Below are 26,623 nucleotides of genomic sequence, written 5' to 3' on the forward strand. Positions count from 1 at the left end.
TTTTGATTTTTTTTGATTTTTTTTTCCATCACCAATATAAAAAAAATGATATACGAAATAAAACGATTCGACATTTTTTTTTTTTTTTTAAAGGGTATTATTCCTTAAAAAATATATCTTATATATATAAAGTTATACGTATATGTTATATGTATATACTTTTCGATATATTTTTATTTTTGTTTTCTCCTTTTTAAATATATTTTTAGCATACAGAAGGGGAAAACATATTCTTCTACTTTTGATATGGATTTATATTTTTGGAAAAGGCAAATGATAGAGCAACCAAATAAATAAAAATTAAATAATTAAATGATTAAATAAATATATACATTGGGTATGTATCTTAGTCTATTGCCATAAACACGTTTTATTATCATGGAATAATTCCCTTACCCAAACACAGTATAATGTTTATATAAATAAAAGTGATTATAAAATTAGGAAAAATGGGAAGAAAAAAGCGAAAGATAAATATAGAATTGAAACCATTTTGTTATTATTGTGATAGAGAATTTGATGATGAAAAAGTTCTTATTCAGCATCAAAAAGCGAAGCATTTTAAATGCTCGCAATGTAATAGAAAATTAGATGTAGCTACTGGTTTAGTTGTTCACATGATGCAGGTTCATAAAACAAATTTAAAAACGGTACCTAATTCTTTGCCAAAAAGAAACGATCCTGAAATTGTTATAAGAGGTATGAATGGAGTACCAACTGAAATAATTGAAGAAAATCTAAATAAATTAAAACAAAAATTAGGTGATAAAAATATTAAACGACAACAAAGAGTAAATTGGGCACAAGTCACTATGGCTCCAACAATGGAACAATTTTTACAACAAGCACAAATGGGAAACTTTTATTTTCCAGGTTTTAATTCACCACATATTCAACCTACTAATAATATGATATTAAATAATAATATTGATTTAAAAAAAAATATGCCATATATACCTTTATATCCACCAGGTTCAAATAGTAATGCTCCTATAATTCAACCTCCACCAATTGGTGCTAATATATATCAAAATATGCTTACACAAATACCATCACAACATTCTATAGGGTATCCTGGAAATTTATCATCACAAAATATTAACACTTCACAAAAATATCCTCCAAATATTAATTTTCCTACTCTACCTTTTCTTCCAAAATTACCACATAATACCTTTCCATCAATGGATTCGAATTTTATGCCTCAAAATATTTGTCCACCACCTGTACCTCCATCAGCTCCACCAAGTGGCCCCCCATTATTACCTCCATCTGCCCCATTAATACCATCAGCTCCCCCCAATTTAGCTCAAAATAAGGCAAATAATTCAACTGAAAATATTCCTGACCAAACAAATGAAGATAAAGCAGAAGATATGAATCCTTCCAAAGAGTCCCCAAACAGTACTTCTAATAATGATAATAGTAAAAAAGATGATAAATAAATAAAATAATAAACGTACAGAGAGGAATACTATAATGCAAATGCATGTTTTATATATATTCCATATGAACCAAATATACCAATTTTAAGGGTCCTATATAGTATCAGTAAAATTTTTTTTTTTTTTACCTTTTTTCTGTTTTCATTTTATTCCTTACACAAAAATACACACATTGTGAGTACTTTTGTTAGCCATATGCATACAATTTGCATATATTTTTTTTTATTTGAATTAACCATAACTTGGCATATTTTATGAACAGAATATTAAAAGATTAAAGAAAGTTAATACAAAATTAAATAACTTAAAAAAATAATTAAAATTGGATACAAAAAAATATTAAAACAAAAATTACTTGTACATGCATAATACAAATGAATATACAATATATATATTGTTTCCTTTTTCTTTTATTTTGATGGCTACAATTTTTAATAAAAAGCAAAAGGAATTTCATCAAAATATTAATTATTTTTATTCGATGCAAAATATATTTTTTTTTAAATATAGTCATTTCCTACTTGTAGAATTTGTTTCAGTATTTGTCAAAATAATATGTTTTATGGGTTAGTATTATCATCTAATATATATTCTACTTTGTTTTTTTTTTGTGATTTAATATATGTAGTATTATCAGTAATAATTGGTATATGTACTGGATTTGTTATATTTAAGTTTTTTGAACATAATTTTAATGTCTTTTTAGTTTCAGTATTTGATTGATTTGAATTAATAATTTCTAAACAATCATTATTATTACAAATGTTATTATCTCCATTATTTTTTTTGCAATTGTTATTTTCAAATTTCGTCAATTTTTTTCTTTTTTTATTTTTTGGAATAGTACTCATCGAATCAATTATAATAACGTCATTTTGTATCAAACATATTTTATCATCATATTCTTTTTTCCTTTTTATTAAGTTTTCACGTTGTTTTTCTGTTAAACAACTTTCAAGAGATACGTTTATTATTTCTCCATCATTATTTATAAAATTATTTATTAATCGTCTTTCTGCTGCTTGTGCAGCCATAAGTTTGGGCTGAGAATAACAAATAGAACTTTTCTTAGTATTTTCAATTTTGGAATCGTCGCCAATTAAAATTATTAGATTGTTTTTATTGTTAGCCCCGTTTTTATAACTATCACTATTTTTATAACTATCACTATGTTCATTGATATTGTTGATTAAACTCTTATTTTTATTATTCACATAAGTATTATTTATATTGTTATATATATACAATTCATTATATTCACAAACTAATTTATCCAATAACGCATAAAAATTTTTATCGTGGCGTTTATGTACTAAATGTACTAATTCATGCAATAATGTTCCAATTATATCATTAAAGTGAAATATTTCTCCCCCTGGTTTTTTTCGAAGTCTTATCTGTGGACATATAAAAGTGACATCCAAAAATATATAACTATCGTAATTATATACAATCATGAACCAACATATTATCTCAAAATATAAAATGTACAATATATACGATTAATAGCTTTTTAGTAATTTGCAAATTTTATGATACATTAAAATAATATCTCCATGAATATATATATATATAATTAAGGAGTAACAAAATAAAATAATTTATAATACCTTAATTTCAGATTTCCCTACAATATTGAGACCTAGCAAGTTTGGATTTTTTGGTAAAAATTCGGAAAGCAATTCAACCAAAAAACGTCTTTTTTTCATAATTGGCTAAAAAAGAAACAAATACACAAAAGAAAAATAAATACAAATTAATTTATGTCATTAAAATTGTTTTTATAAAATAAACTTGCAATATGTTAATTGTATAATAAATAAAAGGTGCTACGATTATTTTATCAATGATATTTTTTCTATGTTTCAGACATTTACCTGCACCTTTTCAGCAGCCTTATTTAATATCGTCTTAGCTTTATCATCATTGTCATTTAAAACTTGAATTTTGTGAATTTTATATTTTATATCATCCAAATTTTTAATGTTCATGTTGATAAATAAATTATACAAACCTGCTTGTCGTTAGTCTTAGTTTTTTTTTCTATATATTTGTATTTTATTCCCAATACACGCATACATATAAATACATATATATATCAATGTATTATTTATAAATCTCGAAAATGTTAAATTTTTATAATAAATTCAAATGAATGAACATATACATTTTATCAGTTTCTTTCTGTAGTCACGTCATTTTATCGATTAGTTTAAGAAACACAGGGAGTGTGTCACTTTATTTATCCATACACACACATCTAAACAAATATATTCGTACTACTTTCACACAAAATCAAAACCTTTTATAGAGCCAAAACACATATAGCTTAATGTTGTTAATTTTTAAGTGTATACTGTATTTACGTATCTACTGGCTCTTTATAACAATTTATTTACTAATCCTAACAAGAAATAGGCCTATTCATTTTTTGGGGATCTTCAAAATAATTGCCAATCATAAAAACGTAAATATTTTTCCCCAATATTATATTAACTATAACTTAAAAAATGGAACAAATAAATAAATATATATGTATATAATATATATAATATTTATTTATTTTCTCTTGCAAGTATTTCAAAATGTTTATATAAAAGGAAATACTTTGAAATTTTGAATAAAATTAAGATTAATATTATTTAAAAATTGTAAAAGAATTATTTCAATATTATTTTGTATAAATATATTCCCATTGTTATTTCATTGTTTTATAAAATTTTTGAAATATAAATTTTATGTATAAAAAAAACATAGCATATGAAATACTGCCATTATTTTTATACATAAAACTTATAAAAAATATACAACGTAAATGTTAATATTAACAATAATATAATGAAAAACCCTTTCCTCTATATATATTAGTAAACACAATATAATCGTAATTATAACAATACAAAAAAAAATGACCAATTTTTAATATTATGAATAAGGTTTTAAAGGGTTTTCGCCATTTTATGTAATATAACCATTAATACAATAACCTATATTGTTATATTCCTTAATTTTTTTTATAAAAATAGCTAGTATTATAACCTAATATAATTTAAGTACTAAATAGTTATATATACAGCTTGCTTATGTTTATACCTTAGATGATAGTAAAAGTTATTCTTCACTTTTTTCGTTGTATTATATAAAACCAATAAATATACAAATTTTATGAAACTAAAAATGTATAATTAACAAATAAATTAATGATAATATAAAATAGGTGAAAATAATCATAAATATCTTATTAATCAAATTTGGATAACCATTGACTATATGGTAGTATATGTGCGTTGAAATTATTTATATATTTTTGCCACAATATAGTTATAGTTTATTAAAGAAATATAATAAAATATAATATAATAAAATATAATATAATATAATAAAATATAATAAAATATAATATAATAAAATAAAATAATATTATTCTTTAGTAAAATATAATTATTTAACCCAAATTACAATTTATTTGTTGTAAAAAAAATTAGAATAAAATTAGTTTGATTTTTATCACTATTATTTTGTATTAGCTGTAACGTATATATAACATATTATCTGTTTCGTTTCATATAATGTATACAGATATATATGTATTGTTTTTATAAATATATAATATTTTTAGCAATCAATAACTTAGTAATTATTTTAGTATGTACTTTAGTATTGGTTTTTATAAATATATAATATTTTTAGCAATCAATAAGTTTAGTATTTATTTTTAGTATGTATTTTAGTATTAGTTTTTATAAATATTGTTAGAGTTCAATAATTAAGTACTTTTTTTAGTATGCGATTTAGTGTTTGTTTTTATAAGCGTATAAATATTTTTAGAATTCAACAGTTGTATAGCACTTGTTTTTAGTATGTGTTTTAGTATTTTGTTTTTAACTATTATTTAATTATTCTGATTAAGATTCGGTAATTTAATATGTCATTTTTTTATATTTGTATTTGAATTATCTTAATTTTTTCAATATAAATTAAGAGAACAACATATATCAAATTTATGCTTATATCCATACATATATTTAATTAATTAATTAACATAATAAGTTTGAAAGAAAACTATTAGAAAGACATTTTTATTCTATATATTTCAAAAATGACAAAATGCGTACTTCCAAAATTTGCATTTTATATACTCACAGTTTCAAGCATCCCTCTAATCTACATAAATAATGTGAAGGAATTTTCTTATAGTTTTATAGACAAAATTAATACATATGTTAATTTGAAAAAAGGAAATGAATACGATATACATTGGAATAATTTAAGTGGTTATTCAAATGAAATCAAAAACCAAGTGTTGACAAATACGAAAGAAAAATATAAATTAAACATTTTAGGTAGAATTTTAAGTAATTCTGAAAAATCCTTATACACCCCTAGCAAAAACATTTCCAGTACATATTCCTATGATGATGTTTCACTTTCTGAAGATGATAATGTGTCCAATATATTACCAAATGACGGTATTTATTATTGTTTCCGAAGTATTATAAATAGCATATATAAAAAAAGGAAACATAAAAAACATACTTCCCCTATTTCTAAACCCATATCCAGCATGTTAGCTTCCAAAATGCCTGAAAATAAAAAAGAACCTAGTCCAGATTTGGGACCTTATTCCATTAATTATACAATTAGAAAATTTCCTCGTACAGACAAAACTAACGGATATTGTATGAAAGGAAACAAATTTATGATTCTTGCTCGTGAAGGTACTCCAACTTTGTTCACAGTAGATTCAAGAAAATATGCCCGTTATTTTTTAACCCTTTTTAAACAAATTGTAAATGGTAATAAACGAATTAAATCAAAAGATGCTGTAGAATATGCATTTAAAAATAATTATTATAACGGAGCAATAAGTATTTGTGCAATAGTTATTAATGATGATAACACAATATCTGCAAGTTTAATTGGAAATCAACAATATATAATTATACGAAATGGACAAATTATACATAAAGGAACATATACTGATGGAAAATATAAATATTTCGGTACTGTAGGACCTGCTGGTCATAATGATCTTAATTGTTTGATTCATGAAGAAGTCCCAGTAGAAAAAGGTGACATTATTATTTCTGGAAGTAGTGTCATATGGGATGCTTTACAAGATGATCAAGTATTAGCTATAGCATCAAGTGTTGATTTTAGTATATTATCAAAGGCAATAGCAAGATCTGCTTATATCTATACAATATCCGAATTGGAAATCATGCGTAAGGACTATAGTTCTATGAATGTCCACAATAAAGGTTTGTATGATATTGATGACGATATTTCTGTGGCATGTGCTCGCATTAATTAAATCATTCCTTTAAAAAAATAATATGAACATGAAAATATAAAAAAATAGAAAAAATTCAAATAATTTGAACTTTTATTTTTTTTTATTTTCTAACGTGTTCTATATATATTAACAACATAAAATAGAGATTGATGTGTTAATATAATTTAAATTAATACATATTTTACTATTTTATACTATTTTACAACTTTTATTTTACATCGATATAATTTACTATTTTGAATGCATTACATATATTTTATTTTTTATATCATCATCAACATTTTTGTCTTTTTTTGTCTTTTTTATCATTATAAATGTTATTAAGAATAAAAACTGTTAGTATACATTTATTCAATGCTCATAATATTGTATATAGAATAATCATACATAATATACAATTTTGTATAAATAATTGTTATTCTTCACAAACTATATATTCCTTTATCTCAAACAAATTTTATGAATTTTAAAAAATAAAAAAAAAAGTAACAATAGAAGCCAATAATAATGCAAAATATCAGCTCTGAAATTGGAATGCTTTACATGCATCCACATCATATACCACACCAACTTCTTCATAACACGATGTAGAGCAATTACTAATGTTCATATTTGTTTTGCTTAAACATCCTTTGTCATATTTAACCTGTTTTGGTGTTTGTATTATATCTTGATTTTGTGCTTCATTTTCTATTAATTTCCAATTATCTTTCTGATTTTTTCCTTTTTTTTTTCGTTTTTGATCTTCAAATAAATATTCAAAAGAACCTGTTTTTGTGATATATGGTAAACCTATTGACTTATTCCAAGCATTTGAGACAAATAATACAAAATTTTCATAATCTAATAATTCTTCTAAAGGATATATTCTTTTATATCCTCCTAGATGCTTATTTTCATAGATAAAATGAGATAATGCTATTTTTTTTTTTAGTTCAGTTTTGTTATTTATTAGTAAATCACTATGTTTTTTTCTAAATTTTTGTATGTTTAAATATTCTTGAATATGTATATGTCTATATTTGGAATTCATATATAAAAGATTTAAGGTATCCCTTATAACTGCATATTTTACTTGTTCATCTACCAATGAGCAAGTACTAAATGACGGTGAATGATTTACTTCTAATAACCATGGTTTTAATTTATAATCTAATAAAATATCAAACCCTAATATTTCAAAACACATACTATTTGAATAATCACTAATATGGGATGCATTATAATAATGTTTTAATTCAGGTTGTATAGAACATATGGTTTTAACAATAATACTTTCAATTTGTTTCATTATAGATTCCATAGGTAATCCTTCTTCCTTTAATTTTGCTAAAAATGTTTTCCAACTTCGTTTATGACCTATTGTTGCATCATTAGGATTTAATGAATTTTCAAATTTATCTGATTTTTTATTAATTGAAAAGTTAGTCAAATGCATATTTACTTCTTTTAAATTTTTCGATTTTGGTAATTTATATTTTTCTATAGAAAATCTTACTAATCCATCTTCATGTAAAAATATCCTTAAAGGATCACAACCGGTTACTAATACATATAATCTTATATCAAATTTTAAACTGTTTATTAATAAAGGTTTGTGTATATATTTTTGTATAATACAACTTTCGTATTTGTTTATATTATCTAAGCTTTTTGTTAAATATATTCCTTTTCCTTGACATGAATTTTTTAATTTAACTATATATGTTTTTGAGGAACTTTTTTTTTTTTTAAAGTAATTTTTAAAATCAAAATTATCATTAGGCAAAATCCATGTCGGAGGAAAAAAATTATAACTATGAGGAAAATTTTTTTTTATCCTTTTTAAATTTTTACATAATTCATCTTTTCTTGTTATCCCTTTCATTCCAATAAAATGATTAATTTTCTGAAATTTGTGTAATTTCCTAAACCTATCATCAGATATCGATGTGTCTATCCACATAACATCCCAATCAATTGAATCCGGACAAGATTCAGTCCAATCGTCTGATTCGTTCACTACTCTTCTAATAATATCATATCGTGTATTGGCTAAATTAATTTTATTTAAATTCTTATTCCTTCTAGGAATACATTTATGATTATTTTGATCATTATGTAGAAGATATTCCTTCATTATTTTACTATTCTAATTTATTTCAACTTTCGTAACATATATCTATGTAACTAATAATGCCTCTTGCTAGTTTATCATATCTAGCTCAATCATTCTATATCATAATCTAATTTAAAAGTAAAAATTGTCACAATCAATATATATACATACTATATTTTTTTTAGTGTATTGCCCTTGCTTTCCTTCAAATAACATGGCATATATCATTTCACTTGATATGTTATTTAAATATTTATTTATCAGTCTTCTTTAAAAATTGTACATACTAAAAAAAAGAGAAAAAATGAAAAAGTAATATAGTACGAAATATTTACAATAATAAGAAAATTATAATAAATACATATTGAAGCAAAAGGAATTTCTAATCACGATATTCAAGACTAATATATTCACGCATATATATATGGACAAGCACAATTATATGAACATAGATCTAATTTTCTTATAAACATTTTCATGAAATTTAACAACCACTGTTTATAGCATTTTTAAAGATATAATCAAATATATTTTTTTTTATAAATTTGTGTATTATGATGAAATTCATACAACACTTACTTGAAGTAATTTAGAAAAATTTAATTGGTTTTATATTATTAATATAATAAGACAATTATTTTTTGTTTAATAACATTTATTTGTGTGTGAATAAGTAAAATACAGGAATTAAAAAAAAAGAGAAAGCGAAAGAGAGGTAGACCAAAATCTCCAAAAGTAACTATATAAATATGTATCTACAGATTAATCCGACTTTCTTTTATAGGTACAATCTTTCAAATTTTTTTATGTTGAAAAATAATTTTGTAGAAGTATTTTTCTTTTTTAATAAAAGCATAATATATTATTATCCAATATGAATATGTGATTTTCTTTGTGTGTGTGTGTGTGTGGATTTTTTTTTATAGCACTAGGGGAAATGAAAAAAAATATGAACAGCAAGGTGATTTATTCATAAATGTATATATATAATATATTTTTTGAATATAACGTTAATACTTAATTTAAAATAATAATTTAAATATATATAGAATAATATCAGCTCTATATGTTTAATTAAATGATAAATTGTATGATACAAAACAATCTTGTCTATTTGTTATATAATAATATTATTCAGAGTTACAAAAAAGAATGATACATGTTTATATTCTTTATTATAAGTTTTATGCATAATTGTGCAAATAAGAAGCATATAAGAAACATATATGCATGTAAATACACATGCATACATGGAGATACATATATATGCCATGTGACCTAATTAAATTTTAAATAATGATATGCCTCCTTTTGTAATAAAATGCAGGTAGATAAAAAAATGATTAAAACAAAAAAAAATGTATATATATATATATACTGTTTATATGTTGATAATGAAATTCATTAGTTCCATGATTATATATACTTGGTCAATGAAAACTTTAGCTATTAAAAATTACAACTTTACTCTTAAAACAATATAATATAGAATATTATAAAACATATATACGCTATATTATATTAATTTTTTAATGATAATTATTGCCATAAATAATAATGTGCCAATATGCATACAAAAAAATGAACATAGTTATAAAATAAGATCGGTAATAAAAATAATAAGCCCATTTAAGGTTTTAAAAATCCGGAATGAACAAAATTCAAAGTATATGACAGGATTGCATTAATCTCCTGGGCAGTCTACATGTATTGTATGTTTTAAAGAATCAAAGCTTGTGTCTTGAGATATATACTCCGCCCATAAATTTGTTTCACTGTAAAAAGAGAAAACGAATAAATGGAAATATTTCATGAATAAATAAAATAATAGGAAACAAAAAAATGGAATATAAAAAATGAAATATAAAAAATGTCATGCATAAACAATTAGCTTCACAAATGAATATATTTTTTGTTATGCTTAATATTCTTTAAAAACAAATAAAATGTTGTAATTAGTTGTTTGTCAATAGGAATACTGCATATGTTTTATTGAGATATATAAAAAAGTATAACTGTGATATGAAATCAATCCATTGTCATGTAATATCATATATATGTATATATTCTTACGATATATTATATGTATGAGACTCCTGAACTATGAGAGATATCAAATCATCACATCCTTGAAAATAACGGTGTGCCTTTTTAATTTTAGTTCCACAATACTTTAAATGGTTTTTTATAGAAAAGGCGATTCTATGAATTATTATCAAAGTGTTTATATCACAATCAGTAGAAATGCTATAAAAACAAAATTTTAAGATTTTCTTTAAATTTAAATTATTTTTAAATTTATATTTCAAAAGTATAATTGTACTCATCGATATAAAATGCTGTATAAAATTTAAAACGCATTTTCTAGAACTATAGAAAAAATATTTATGTCCATTTTTTATAAGGCACTTGCAAAGGTTCCTCAAATATTTATAATTAAACAAAATTAAATCATCCTTATATTTGAGAAATTTGTATTTATTTTCTTTTTTCTTTCGATTTTTAATTTTTGACTTCTTTATTATTATGCTTTCCTTATTAGTGGCAACTTTTGAAATTGTTATTTTAATCGTATCCGTTAATACATTTAAACATGTTATGAAAACATGTAAGGAAGTGTTTAAATAATATTCATTAAAACATTTTTGAAATTTATCTTTAAAAATGATATGATTTTTATTTATATTATTATCATTTTGGCTACTCTCTAGGTATTTTTCTGATGTATCATAGCATATCCTTTTCATTTCACCATTTTCAAAACAATTGTTATAGAATATAACATGATCCTTTTCTATATCATTCATTGCTTTATTACAACACAAAAATATTAAAAAGGTAATTTTATTCATTAATTTAATACTGTTTTTATTATTATATATACTTATATATAAATGGTAAAGAAATTCTATGGATGAAGAAAAACAATTGCCTATATTTTTTGCTGGTAAAAAATATTGGTATTTTAAAATTATGATTTTGCACATATTTAAAACAATTTTGTTAATTTTATTTCGATTAAAAATATAATCAGCCTCATTTTCATACATGATAAGTATTTTAAAAAAGTCAAAACAAAATGTAAAATAATTAGCTATATCAGGCGATATATACCTAGATTTTTTTACACATAAATAATTTTCGCATATTTTGCTATAATTTAACCACACATTTTGTAAAAAAATATCCTGCTTTTTCATTTTTTTTAAATCCAATTCTATTTTTAATTTGTCTTTTATTCTATTATAAAATATTTCAAAGAAAGATAATTTAGAAAATTTTATATTTTTTTTATCTAGATCTTCATGTTTAATGTTATAAAACTGAGACCATAAATAATAATATGAATATGATATTCTAAGTAAGAGTGTTTTTAAAAAGCTAAAATTATTTTGATTAAAAAAACCCATGATATTCTTTTGCTTGTTACTTTTTTTTGTTTTTTCTTCCAATTGTTCTTCATCTTTTGGAAACAAAAAGTCTATAATTACAAGATATAAATCTTCTAGCAATATAAGAATAGGTTTCGAATCTGTTTCTTTTGTCCTAAGCTTAATTTTTTCAATAAGTTTCTTGATTTCTGTTTGATTAAATAAACCCATTTTATGTATGTCATTTTTGGTGTAAAAGTTTTCAATAACTGTCAACATATTTTCATAATTACATAATTGTGAATTTTCTATTTTACTAAAATTTTCAAATACATATATTGCTTGCATAAATAAATTCTTTGTTAAAAAAAAAAAATTCTTAGAATCTTTACATGGAAGATTTCGACATATTTTTTTAATCATATCAAATGAATGTATGAAAAAAAATAATAAAGAAATATTCCACCATTCTCTATTTCTAACAAATTTAAAAAGATAATCAAAAGTTTTGATCATATTTTCTATTTCGATAATAATATTTCTTATTTTAATATTTTTATCTTCAGGGTTTTTACATTTGAAAAATAATTTATTTTTTTTTATACTCATTTGATAATATATATAATTTTTGAATAATGGATCATGACATATATAATTATTATAGAAATTATTATATTCTGTTTTTTGAAATTCAGAATCTACATATATGTTCATACTAATATTATTTATATTGTCTAATAAAAATAATATAACATTCATAATTCTAATTATTTCAATTTGAGCCCATATATTTATATCAATATTTTTATCCGATTTTTTTATATTATTCAGGAAAATATTTGTATCATTCATATTGAAAAAATCTAATGATGAAATGAATTCATTTGCATATATGCACATATCTGGATTGTCTACATAAAGTAAATAAAAAAAAGGGTTGATATTTTTTACTAATTTCATAAAAAATAATTTTTTATATTTTTGTTTACATTTAATAATTAAATGCATATAAAAAATAATAAATCTTCTCATCTTATCATTATCATTTTTAATATAAAATTTGTATAATAATAATAAATCAAAAAGTAATAACTCCTGTTTGTGTATTTCACATGTGTTTAAAATTATATGTACACATTCATAAATAATATATATTGTTAATTCGGTATTTATAATTAAATGAATAATTTTGGTATATATTTGAAGAAATAAATTATCATCTATATTGTTAAATATATCATAACCATTTTTAATGGTAGGTAAAAAATATGACTTTATTATAATCATTTTATTTGTGTCATTTATATAGTTACTATTTTTATATTGGCTATTAATGTAACTACTTATCATATTATTATTTTTCAATTCTTTATAACAATTTTCTGTTCTAATTTTTTTATATAATATAGAAATTTCTTTATCCTGGTTAGACATATCTACCTTTTTATTCTTTTCATTATTTTTATTATTTTTATTTTCATTATTTTCACTATTTTCATTATTTTCACTATTTTCATTAGTCATGTGTATAATCGAAGTGGGATTGTTCAATATATGTGTCTTATAAGATGATATAAAATCGACATATTTATTTATGTAGATATTATCAAATGTGTAATCTCTTGTTTTGCTCAAATTATCCCCCTTATAATTTTGATTAATAATAGTGTTTCCAAAAAGTAGTGAGTTGGAAAATACATTATTTACTATTTTATTAATATCTTGTATGGGCATTGATTTGTTAAAATCAATATTTTTCTTACATTTTATTTTTTTTTTACATTCCAAAAAAGTATTAGATAAGATAAAAAAATTAATATAATTTAATTTTGCAAATATTTCAATGCTGTTTTTATTATTTGACCAATCATTATCATTTATTATTAAATTATAAAATATTTTAAAAGAATTATATTCTATATAATTATTTATACTACCAATCCTATTTAATAATAAAAACAAAGTATTCAAACAAACAAAATACACATTTTGATGTTTAAAATTTTTGTGATTTTTTTCAATTATATCTAAACATATACTTATTAATTCACCCAAATTTCGATTATCTGGACATTTCAATTCTTCATATATGGAATTAATTAAAAAGTCTTTATATGTGCTAGCTAAATAATCACTCAAATCATCTAAATCATCATTATCATTTGTATAATTATTTAATAATTTTTTTAAGTTTTTTATATTTTCCTTTTTTGTTTTATCATTTTTTTCAACATCACACAAATGGTTATCAATTGTGTCTGATAGTTTCCTTTTTTTATCATTCATATTGAAGATATATTAAGGAGCAATAACCATATCTACATATTTTGGGGTATATATATATGTGAATAATTTCATATACATATTTATGCTATAGCTCTATGAAAACATCATTTAAGCCACGAAACGGGGAATTATTATATTGAAAAATGAATCAATTTTATTAAGAATTATATAATTAGTTTGAAAATATATTTATCCCTATATCTGTTTTTTTTTGTTTTTCCTTTTTGATCATACAGTTGTTTTGTATGATATTTATCCACTTTCTATGGAAACGATTTATCCTTTATAAACTTAAAGATTAGCAGGTACATTAAAATTTATATAATATCACAATACTTCATTTCTTAAGAAAGTTAAACAAATGTACTTAAAAAAATTATTTATCCCTTTCTATAAATACATTAACTATTTATGTGCGGTATGCATTAATTTTTTTTTTTTTTTACTAAAAAAAGCTTTATAAAATAACTCTTTTGCTAAAAAAAATATATATTATTAAATAAAATAAAAATTATATAATAGCAACTATTTAAAATATAATCCACAAAAAATATAAATAAATAAATATGTTTAAAAATATAATAAAACATATTTACATGATGGTCTCAAAATATGCATATATTTTTTTTTTTAATCTCCCATAGCGTATTATAGAAAAATATAATAATGCCATTTTTTGAAAAATTTATTTTCTCTTTTTTTTTTTAGCTTTGTTTCATTATTACATAAAACATATAAAGCTCTTAAAATTTAAAAGGAACCCCTATTTTGTTATGCAATGTCACACAACCATAATTTTTGGTCAGTAACAAAAAGTTATACTATTTCCAGATATATAAAAAAATATATATATATGTTATAGATTGTCTTTTTTTATGATTATTTGTTTATAAAGGAAAAATAATAATTCAAATTTTATTTTCATGTAAAATGGTTGAAAATATTGTGACTTAAATTTATAATATAAATAAAAAAAGAGTGGAAATAATTTTTCCCAAATGATGTTAAAAGTTGTTAAAGAATTTTGAAAAAATTAATGATCATAAAATTGCTAAAATAACAAATATTAATACATTTTTTAAATTTAAATTATAATGCATTAATTTTTCCACAAAAAAAAATATTTTTTTTTCTTTGTGTGTATGATTTATAATATGATATTTAAAAAAGGATTGAAAAAAACGTATATAAATAAATGCATGTATATTATTATGCTGCATGCATTTTCATATTAAAAATTGTTTATTCTCTTATTTCTCATAAAAAATTTTAATTGATCCATCATTGGATGCTGTCAAAAATGTATTTTCATGATAGGCAATTTTATTGATAGGACTTGTGGAATGTCTAAAAAAAATAAATGCCATTATATATATATTATTTTTATCACTAATACATTTATAGAATAATTATTTATATGTGTGCATAAATATTTTCAGCTCGACAAACAAAGGATGTCTATTTTATTGCATATTATAAGGCCATGTAACAAATCACAGATTTAAGCACATATATACATATATATATATACATATTTATATGGATAATTACCTGAACATTTTTCCAATTTTATTAACCATAAGGTTCATGCATGTGTTATGTAGATCCATCCCCACTAGAAATTTGTCTGTTTCCTTAAAGAAAATATTACAGTCCCACATTTGAATAAATCCGTCTCTGCAAAGGTTTAAAGTAGATAGGCATTATATATGCACATATACACATGCTAGATATGCACATGTTGGATAGATATGCACATATTGAATAGATAGATAGATAGAAACGAGTTGAAAATACATGCACAAATTTTTATGGTTAATCTAGTCAATGAATTTTGAACTTTTTTGCAATTATACCTGTCCGTTGTAATAAAGTTATTTCCTTGATATTTTGACACACATGTTATATCAACTTTGTGGGCATTTTTAATTATTTTCATAAATTTATTAAATTCATTTGATGCCCCATCTGTTGAATAAAGCCAAAAACGAAGATGAGAATCCCTACTTCCAGATACAACTAATGAATCATAATTCGAAAAAATGTTTTTATTTTCATCAATATTGTATGAGTGATTTTTATTTTGTATCAAATCTGTAAGAGGAAAATAAGAAAGGGATGTACACCAATCATAAGATGGTGGATAAAAAGATACCCATCCCTTTTTCCATATTTTTACAGTTTTATCTCGGCTTGCTATTATAATATTTTTTAATATATTTGTATTTTTTAAATTGTTTTTTGTATTTTTTTTCATTGGTATATGCGTTATATATTCGATTTTATTTGTCACCGGTATTTTAGCTAGCCACATATTATCACCGTTTTTTCTTATATCAAAAACTTTTATAAAATTTTCATTTCCACATGCACATATGCAATATTCGGATTGAAAATTATCTACCTCTTTTATTATTTTTAGTTTATCTTTTGAGTTTTTATCTCCAATATTAGATATATAGTTATGACTTGCAATATTTCCATTTTCACAATTTTCTCTATTATTATATTGTCTATCGTATGTCTCATTTTCATTTAAATTATTAGTTTGATTATTTTTAATATTTCCATTATCATTTCCATTGTCTGATCCCTCATTAGGAAAAGATAAAGTATCAGGCTCATCAATTAGTCCATTTCGGTTGCTTAACAATGTTGGGTCCGATACTGCACCGTTTGGAATTCCATGGTGCAATATAAAAGGGATATAATTAGATCTATCATTTAAAAGAGAAATTAATAAACTTCCATCATTTTTATCACTATAATAATATTTTTGTAAAAATTTTGGACTTATTCTAATATCAAATAAATGTACATAACTATTAATACCAGCAAAAAAACAATTATTTTGAAAAGATATAATTAAGCTATTTATAAATGTACTTTTTTCATTTTTTATATTTATATGCTCATAATTCCATATCTCTTTTTTATTATCCCATAATTTAATACTATTTAATGAGCTACTTAAAAATTGTAATGTGTTATTGTTTGTTTCCTTTACACATAAACCACTTACTCCATATTTATGACAATTTTTTATGCACATATTTTTGTAGCTTTTTTCTAATACTAAATTATTGTAGCTGTCTCCACCAGTATTTAAATTTTCATAATAGTTATAATTTTCATAGGAAATATTATTCCCTCGATTATATATATTACTATTATTTCCATATATGCAATTAGTAGATTTTCCTTCTGTATTATTAATATTTCTTAATGTATCAACTTTAATAGTTGTTATATCTTTTATTTTATTTTTAAATATATTAATACTTTCTTCGTGTATTTTTTCCATCTGTTTTAAATATTCTTTATCTATTTCACAATTAAATGAATTATTTTGTTCTGTTTCAATACCAATACAATTTTTATTGTTCATTTCGTTTCCTTTATTTTTATCTATAATTTGTTCAATACATTTTGTTGGGTTACATAAATTATTTTCTTCATCATTTATCATTAAATTTTTGTTATTTTTTCCATTTTTATTATTACTTGTTCTTTTTTTTTCTTCATCTATAGTTTGTCCTTTAGATGGGATAGAATTGTTTGTTTCTATTTTTCTTATTTTTGTTTTTAAATTTATTGATCGATTTTTTGTTTTTTTATCTTTTCCATCAACCATCAAACTATTTTTTAACTTATCATTATTATTAACAAGTTTTGCATTTATTGTTTCTGTAGAATCTTTTGTAACATTTTCTTTTACTAAATTACTGTCACATTTTTTTTCCATTTCTTTACACATATTTTTATTATTCCCATTATTTTTTAATTTTTTGGGAACCATTGTACAAATCTTGCTTATATTTTTTTTAATTTTGCTTATTTCTGGTTTGTTTATAATTCCATATATCTCACTCTCATCATTTATATTGTCATCATTATTTATATTATCCTCATCATTTATATTATCCTCATTATTTATATTATCCTCATTATTTATATTGCCCTCATTATTTATATTGTCCTCTGTATGCCCCGTCAGATTAATTCTATTTGGGTTTTCCATTTTCTCAGGATCTTCGATAAAACTAATGGATGGTTTATTTACCGTTTCATAATATGTAACATCTTCTTTTTTATTTTTATTGTTTGAAGAAATAAATTGAGACATATTTTCTGTACAATTTTGTGTCACCAAATTATTCACTATTTCGCTACAATTTTCATCTTTTTCTTCATTTTTATCAGAATATAATATATAGCAATTATCTATTGACTTACGTTTAATATAAGAATTTAAGGGCATATCAAATAAGACTTTTAATCCTGGATAATTATTTTTTTCCCCTAATTTTTTTATACATTCCTTATTATTTTCACAATAATTTATAAAATTTTCAGATTTTTTTTGGTCTATTTTTTTATTTATCAAATTAACAATTCGCTTATTGGATATCTCAACTTGTGTATCAATATTATTTTCATAATTTATCGGATCCGAACTTTTTATATTTTCATATCCAATATAATCTAAATTGGGGTTTACAAAACGATTGTTATTTTCCTCCATATTTAGTTTATCCATATCATGTAAATTATTTGAAGATTTTTGATTATTTTCATTTAATATATTAGGGTTAGTAAAACTTGATAAAATCATCCTTTTTTTGCTACAATGATCTAAGTAAATATTTTCCATTAATCTTGATTTATTACTTCTTTTTTTTAAATTTATTTCATTATTATTTTGTTCATAATTTGTACCCATTTCTTTGTATAAACTATATGTATTTCTTCTCTTATATTTTGAGATTGGGTTTTCCAAAAATTCATTATCTAAATTATTTGTCTTATATAAATATGCAGTATTGTTAGGATTAAAATGTGTGCTATTTTCTGTACCTTCACAAAAGCTGGAATTGAGAATATTTTTTCCTTGTTTAAGAATTTCATAATTTTTATGATTTTTAAAATGATCATCATATTTTATATTTTCTATAGACAATTTTTTTGAATAAAATTGAGAAAAATAATTATTTTTTTTTAAAAGTTGATCAGGTGGTGGCATAGTAGAATTATTCAATAACAAATCATTTGTAAAAACAAAATTATTATAAATTTTTGATATAAATAAATTTTCTGAATAAATAAATTTTTTTAATGAATTTACTTTTTTTTCATTTTCTTTCCTTTTTTTATAATTATAACATAATTTTTTTAATAAATCTTTTACAACTTTTTGTAACATCATTTCTTCTTTTTTTTTAATCAAATTTTTTTTTAAATTTTTTATATTTTCATTGGATTCTTTTAATTTTTCTTCATAATATAAAACATCTTCATTAATTTTTTCTTCATAAAATTTGTTTGTTAGTGACTTTTCAATTTCTTTATTTTTTTCTCCTGTGTTTATTACCAAATTTATTGATTCATAATTTTGTCTATTTATTATTTCATTTTTCTCATTATCTTCTCCTTCATTTTGTCTTTTCACATATAATGCTTGCAATATTTTGGATACATTTTTATTCATAAATTTTTCTTTTTCTAATTTTATTCTAATAGGTGATATTTTTTTTTTTATATTTTTTTTTTTTAAAAAATCTTTTAAAAATTTATTTTTTTTTATATCATTTTTTAAAATATTCTGAAACACATATTCTTCATCTTTAATCTTATTTATCGATTGAGCTAAACTGTTGTTTTTCTTTTTCAGAAATCCTGAAATATCAGAATTTTTACATGCTGAATTTATACAATCAGAAAAAATACTATCTATTGTTGAAATTTCCCATTCTCCATTAAGATCTAAATTATTCTTATCACTTTCAGTATCATATTCCACATCAGTATTTATATTTATTTCATTTTTTATTTTTTCATTTATGTTAATTGGTACAATATTTGCCTCATCAACTAAATTTGATTCATCTATTAAATTCGATTCATCTATTAAATTTGATTCATCTATTAAATTTTCTGTCTTTTCTTCAATAATTTGGTCATTTTTTTTTATTTTTTTTTTATGTTTATTATTCGTAATATTTCGAATGATATTAACATTTTTACTCTCATTTTTTTCAACTTTATCATGAATATTTTGTTTTTTTTTCAATTGTTTTAATTGCTCAATTAATTCTTTATTACGCTTAAGCAATTTAGAATATGCTTGTTTACTTATTTCTTCTTTCTTTTTTAATTTATTAATATAAATTTCTTCTCTTTCATGTAGTTTTGATATTAAATTTTCTTTTTTTTGTATAATATTATTATGTTTTTTTTGCTCTTCTTTTAAAAGTGTGCTTGTTTTTAAAAAGTTGTTTTTCATTTTCATGATATCGACTTTTAAATGTTTTATTTGTTGTTCATTTTCATTTAATTTTTTTTGAATTTTCTCTTTTTCTTTTGTTATTTTTGTTAAATTTTGTTTCATTGATTCGATATTTTTACAATTTTTATTATTATTATTACTATTTATTTGTAAATATTGTAATTTTTTTTTCAAATCAACAATGCTATTAGTTAGTATCTCATTTTTGGTATTGTATTCCTTCTTTTCTTTATTAACTTGTTTGATTTTGCAAATATCTTGTTTTATTATTTTTTGCAATTTATTTAATTTATTCTTTAAAAAATTTGGAGATACATTTATATCTCCACTGCTATTTGAATACATACTTCTATAGGATTCATTTTCACTACCCTCATCATTTTCACTATCCTCATCATTTTCACTGCCACTAAATTGTTTATGTTTTATTTTTGTTTGCCTATTTTTAAACTGTTTTAACGATTTTTCTATACAACCCTTTGAATATTTTAAATCAAAATTATCAGAAATTTCATCATCATTATCTGTGGATTCGTTTTTATCATAATAATGATAATCCTCATTATTAAAATTTGTTTCATTTTTGTTTTCTCTCTCTTTTATTACCTTTTTTTTGTCAATTTTTTTTTTTAATTTTTCTGAATGATCAAGTAAATCGTCATAAATATTATTACTTGAAAAAAATAAATCTGAAAAGACAAAATCATGATAATTTTTATTTCCATCCTGATTTTTCAACACTTGGTCATCCTTACCATTTCTATTATTAATTTTTGATAACATTTCCTTTCTTTTTTTATATTCCCTTAAAACTTGAAAACACCAATCTTTTTCATTTTTATTTCCATTTAAATAATTCATTACATATTCCACAAAAGCTGTATTATTTTTGGTATTTCTACTTATATCTATATCTGTATAACATTCCCTTATTTCTTTTTCTGTTTTTTTTCGTTTAATTTTATTTTTTATCTCTCTTTCTAATTCAATCTCGCTATAATAACCCTTCCGAATTTTACCACCCCAAAATAAATTATATACACTTTTAAGTTTGTTCAAAGAATTGATTGATTTTCCAGTATCCTCATCAATATTATGTCTGTTATTATTGTTGTAATTTTTTTTTATTTTTTTTTTTGTCATTTTTTTTTTATCATTATCCTTTTTGGAAAAAAAAAATTTGTAACAATTTTTACTTTGAGAATCTTTGCCAGATTTCACACCTTTTCCTTTATTATATTTTTCATTTAATTTAACTTTTGAACCTTTTTTCATTTTTTTAATAATTTTATTTAGTTCATTAATTTTTTTTTCATATCCTTTATTTTTTTCAAAAATATTAATATATTTTTTATTTAGATCATTTAATTTTTTTTCATTAAATTTATTTAACTCATATTGTCTAAAAATATCTTCTACATATTTTTTATCTTTTTCTAAATTTAAAAATAAATATTTATTTTCCAAAAAGCTAAAATCAAAATCGTTACTCTCTTCATTTCCTTCTATTATATTAATCTTTTCACACATTCCACAAACTTTATTTAATTTTATTGATTCCTCTTCCTTCTCATTTTTTTCAACACCATTATCAGTACTACTTATGATTCTCTTTATTGTAGAATCATTTTCTGGTAAAACTTCATTTACAAATTCGAGGTCAGTTTGTTTGTTTTTTTTATAAGGGATTATATTGTTTGTCATCTCATTATTATCTTCCTTTTTACAATTTATATTATCTAAATAATTACTTTGACAACATATTTTGCTGTTTTCTATAGAATTTAAATTATAGATTTTATCATTTTTGTGAATATTTGTAATAGATAATACTTCAGAATTGGTGGAAGGAATTATATCAAAATATTTTTTATCATTTTCTATGTTAACCGATTTTGGAGAAATGCAACATTCTGGATCTTTGGTAGAACAAGTAGGAGAATTAACACGATTGACATAACTTTTTCGTATTAAGGATATATAATAAAATATTAAACACATTAACTTTTTTCTTTTAATATTTAAATTTTTAATTTTTTTTAAAAGTATACAATTTTGATCAGATAATTCTTTTAATTTTTTATCATCAGCAAAATTGTATTTGTCTTTACATTCAACTTTATATTTTTTTAATTCTAAATTTAAATTAAATAGTTGTTTTCTCAAATCATTAATTATTAAATTATTTATATCATAATTTATTATTGGGTTATTTTTTATTTTTTTTGTTCTTGCCGCATATTTAACTGTACTAAAAGTTTCATAAAAATCCGAAGGTTCGATACTTATACATGCAATCATAATAGTTTTACTATTTCCTCCTAATGAATCTTGTAATATTCTTGTTAATTTTGAATTTCTATATGGTATATGTTGAACTTTTTTTTTACTAGACAAACCATAAATAACATTACTTAATGACAATAAACCATAATTAATATTGATTGCTTCTTTCAATCTGTTTCCTTTTGTTTCAGTTCTTTTTGCTCTTTCACTTCCTGCTAAATCAACAAAATGAAGTTTAGAACAAATTATTTCTTCTTTTTTTTCATTTTCTTCTATTTTATTAGCATTATTTGATTCAGATGTGGTCATTACTCGTTCATTCAAAGATGCATTAGTAGAATCTTTTATATCATTATTGATTCGTTGATTTACCTTTTTTCCATTTTTTCCATTTTTTACATCTCCACTAACATTTATTTCATTTGTTACTCCATTTTCTACTACTACTTTTTTTTTTTGAATTAAATTAATTGTAAAAATTGCATGTGATCTACTCGATTTATCATTCATAAATGTTCTTTCTGTTGTTCTTAATAAATTTCCTTTATGTAAAATTGCAAATGAATCATCTACATTTGAAACTTTAGCAGTTTTAACCCCCATCAAAATTATTTCCTTTTTATTTATATCTTCTCTTATTGATATATTTTTATTTATTTTTTTATTATTATTTTTTTTTTTATTATTTATTTTTAAATCCTTATTATTAATAAAAGTACCAATAGTTGAAGTATTACATTTATTTCCAATTTTTTCATCATAATCTTCTTCAGAAAAATCGATCAAATCTATTATTTCTTCGTTATATATTTCAATATATGTACATGATGTATCAAAAGTTACATTATTTGTTTTTTGTTTTTTATCAATCATATTAAATATATCATTTAAAAATCTTGGCAAAATACCAATATTTTCTGTTACTTTATTTATATAATCAAATCCCATAGTATATGTTTTACCTGACCCAGTTTGCCCATAAGCAAATATTGTACAATTATAACCATCAAATAAATTTTCTAAAAATTTATCAGACAAATATGAATAAACATCTTCTTGTTGACTTTCTTCTTTAAATACTTTATCAAATAAAAATTTTTGATTATTTATACATATACAATTATTATTATATTTTATATTTTTTTCATCATTACAATTTACATTTTTTCCCAAATCTTCACAAAATTTTTCTCCTTTTTTTTTTGGTCGAATCCTTACAACAACTTGACAATTATTTTTATCAAATGTAGTTCCTTCTTCACATTCTCGATTATTTTGATCACTTAATATTTCCTCATTATTATCACTTAAATTACAAATTTCATCATAATTTTTATATTGACTTATTTTATTTATTCCAATTTTTTCATCATTAGAACTTGAATAATTATCAAAAATAGATTCTATGTCTTTTTCAGTAGATAAAAATGTATTTACATTTTCAGACTCACGTTTCTTATTTTCTACTATTTCATCATCATTGTTCTTATCTACTTTGTTATTATTACATAATTGAATATTTTCATTTTGAATAATTATGGGTATATTTTTATTAAATTCGATATTACAATTATTTATATCAATTTGATTATCTATTAATGAATTATTTTCTATATTTTTATTTACATCTTTTAAAAATACATTGGAATTTAACTGTTCATGTTTATCAGGTTCTATATCAAAAATGCTCTGATCTCCCTTTTTGTTTTTTTGGCTATTTTGTTCATAACTTCCATTTTTATCTCTATTCCCTAAATATTCGCTCATTATTATTTTTCATAAATTTTAACACAAATGAACCCACATTTACAAATATATTTATCTTTGCACATATTTATACACATTTAATACATGTAATATATATATACATCTATATGTACAAGAGCCTGTGGAAATACTACTGAACCTGTGTTCTATCTATGGTTGTGTGGGGAAGTGATGGGGTAACTAAGTTTTCTGATATTGTGGGGCCAAAAAATGTATAAAATAAACGAAATAAACGAAATATACGAAATATACGAAATATACGAAATAAACGAAATATACGAAATATACGAAATATACAAAATATACGAAATATACGAAATATACGAAATATACGAAATAAACGAAATATTGCTTATAATGATACCAACAAATTGGTGAGCTAATATTTTAAAAGGCCCCACTAAATCTGCTAAACATTTGTAGTTTTTTTCTATTTTCAAATTATTGTAAATACTAATTCATAAAAGTGTATAAATATATATGCACAAACTTTTTATATTTTCTTAGGGTTTTTATTTTGTGCATATAATAGCATGTTTTTATATCTATTGGACATAAACAAAATAATATACGCTCAAAATATTTTTTGTTATTATCCTCTGATAAGGCATATATATAATGTATATAGATAAAATATAAATATGAAGCTTTGATATATGAATATGGCTTAGATATTAAAAGACTAGGCATTCAAAAATCACATAAATGTACACATACATACAAACACTTGTGTTTCGAAATATATAACACACGTTATTTGAATTTACTAACACGATCACCTTATTATGATAGAATAATATATGTAGTATTTCAAGGTAATAATTTATGTAACATGTAAAAAAAATAAATAAAATAAATGTAATATAAATGGAAAAATTAAAAATAAAACGAAAAACAAACAAAAAATAAACTCATACTATACACATTATATATGTATATAAATACAATTTTACACTTAAAAAATGGGCTTATAAATAAATCGTCTTATATATTATTTATGTACTTTTTTGCGCATATTGCACAATTATTACTTGTTCAAATAAATTTTGACAAAAATTGTATTTTCAAATTTTTTATATTTTAACGAAAATTCATGTTTCACTAAATAAAAGCAATTATTTTATAATAGATTATCAAAAAGTATAATATGCTTATGAAAATATTTAAACTTATATTAAAATTATAAAATATAATTATTTAAAAAAATATATTTTATAATTATTGTAGTTACAGCACAAATTTTATTTCCCAATTTGAATAAATCTCCAAAATATATTAAGCATATTTATTAGTGTTACACATCATTGATTGCTATCACATTTTTTTTTCTCATTATATTTCTACTTGTTTGGTTTATTTTTATTTATTTATTATTCTCAGTTATATTATTGTTTTGTAAAAAAAAAAAATGGAAAAATTGGAAAAATTGGAAATTATATAAAATACCATTAAAAAAATAGCGACAAAAAATAAAATTGTATACGAAAAAAAGTAGCTATAGCTTCAAGAAAATTATTAAAAACAAATTAATTTAAAAGGATATGTCAAATATAAACCGTTTTAGTTGTGTGAATAAAAAAACGCATGTAATTCCATAAAGTTTAAGTTTTCCACATTTTTCGTTAAAATGTATTTTCATTTATTTGATACCCTATCACTGTTAATCACCACTGTTGTTTTTTTTTTTTAATGAGCATGCAACAACATAACGCAATGTATAAATTTTTTTTTAATTGAGAAGCATATTCAAATAAATATACACAAATTATATAAGGATATACATACTGC

General features: G+C 21.5%; 6 protein-coding genes across 6 annotated transcripts; 2 read left to right on the plus strand and 4 right to left on the minus strand.

Annotated features, from left to right (window-relative positions):
* Positions 1 to 449: 449 nt before the first annotated feature.
* Positions 450 to 1,445, plus strand: PY17X_1210900 (uncharacterized protein; the record flags this gene model as incomplete). The annotated part of the gene is made up of 1 exon (XM_725328.1): positions 450 to 1,445. The coding sequence occupies one exon, from the start codon at positions 450 to 452 to the stop codon at positions 1,443 to 1,445; it is 996 nt and encodes a 331-aa protein (XP_730421.1).
* A 560-nt stretch (positions 1,446 to 2,005) lies between these two features.
* PY17X_1211000 (metalloprotease, putative) lies at positions 2,006 to 3,436 on the minus strand (the record flags this gene model as incomplete). Its single annotated transcript, XM_022956725.1, has 3 exons — positions 2,006 to 2,842; positions 3,056 to 3,160; positions 3,323 to 3,436. The coding sequence occupies 3 exons, from the start codon at positions 3,434 to 3,436 to the stop codon at positions 2,006 to 2,008; spliced, it is 1,056 nt and encodes a 351-aa protein (XP_022812584.1).
* Positions 3,437 to 5,544: 2,108 nt separating this feature from the next.
* PY17X_1211100 (protein phosphatase PPM10, putative) lies at positions 5,545 to 6,759 on the plus strand (the record flags this gene model as incomplete). Its single annotated transcript, XM_725325.1, has 1 exon — positions 5,545 to 6,759. One exon carries the CDS (start codon positions 5,545 to 5,547, stop codon positions 6,757 to 6,759), a length of 1,215 nt encoding a protein of 404 aa, XP_730418.1.
* Positions 6,760 to 7,258: 499 nt separating this feature from the next.
* PY17X_1211200 (tubulin--tyrosine ligase, putative) lies at positions 7,259 to 8,860 on the minus strand (the record flags this gene model as incomplete). The annotated part of the gene is made up of 1 exon (XM_725324.1): positions 7,259 to 8,860. The coding sequence occupies one exon, from the start codon at positions 8,858 to 8,860 to the stop codon at positions 7,259 to 7,261; it is 1,602 nt and encodes a 533-aa protein (XP_730417.1).
* A 1,663-nt stretch (positions 8,861 to 10,523) lies between these two features.
* On the minus strand, positions 10,524 to 14,496 carry PY17X_1211300 (conserved Plasmodium protein, unknown function; the record flags this gene model as incomplete). The annotated part of the gene is made up of 2 exons (XM_022956726.1): positions 10,524 to 10,614; positions 10,913 to 14,496. 2 exons carry the CDS (start codon positions 14,494 to 14,496, stop codon positions 10,524 to 10,526), a joined length of 3,675 nt encoding a protein of 1,224 aa, XP_022812585.1.
* Positions 14,497 to 15,746: 1,250 nt separating this feature from the next.
* PY17X_1211400 (kinesin-4, putative) lies at positions 15,747 to 24,835 on the minus strand (the record flags this gene model as incomplete). The annotated part of the gene is made up of 3 exons (XM_022956727.1): positions 15,747 to 15,843; positions 16,048 to 16,173; positions 16,353 to 24,835. The coding sequence occupies 3 exons, from the start codon at positions 24,833 to 24,835 to the stop codon at positions 15,747 to 15,749; spliced, it is 8,706 nt and encodes a 2,901-aa protein (XP_022812586.1).
* Positions 24,836 to 26,623: the final 1,788 nt, after the last annotated feature.

This window comes from Plasmodium yoelii (assembly GCF_900002385.2).
Source record: "Plasmodium yoelii strain 17X genome assembly, chromosome: 12".
Taxonomy (NCBI): domain Eukaryota; phylum Apicomplexa; class Aconoidasida; order Haemosporida; family Plasmodiidae; genus Plasmodium; species Plasmodium yoelii.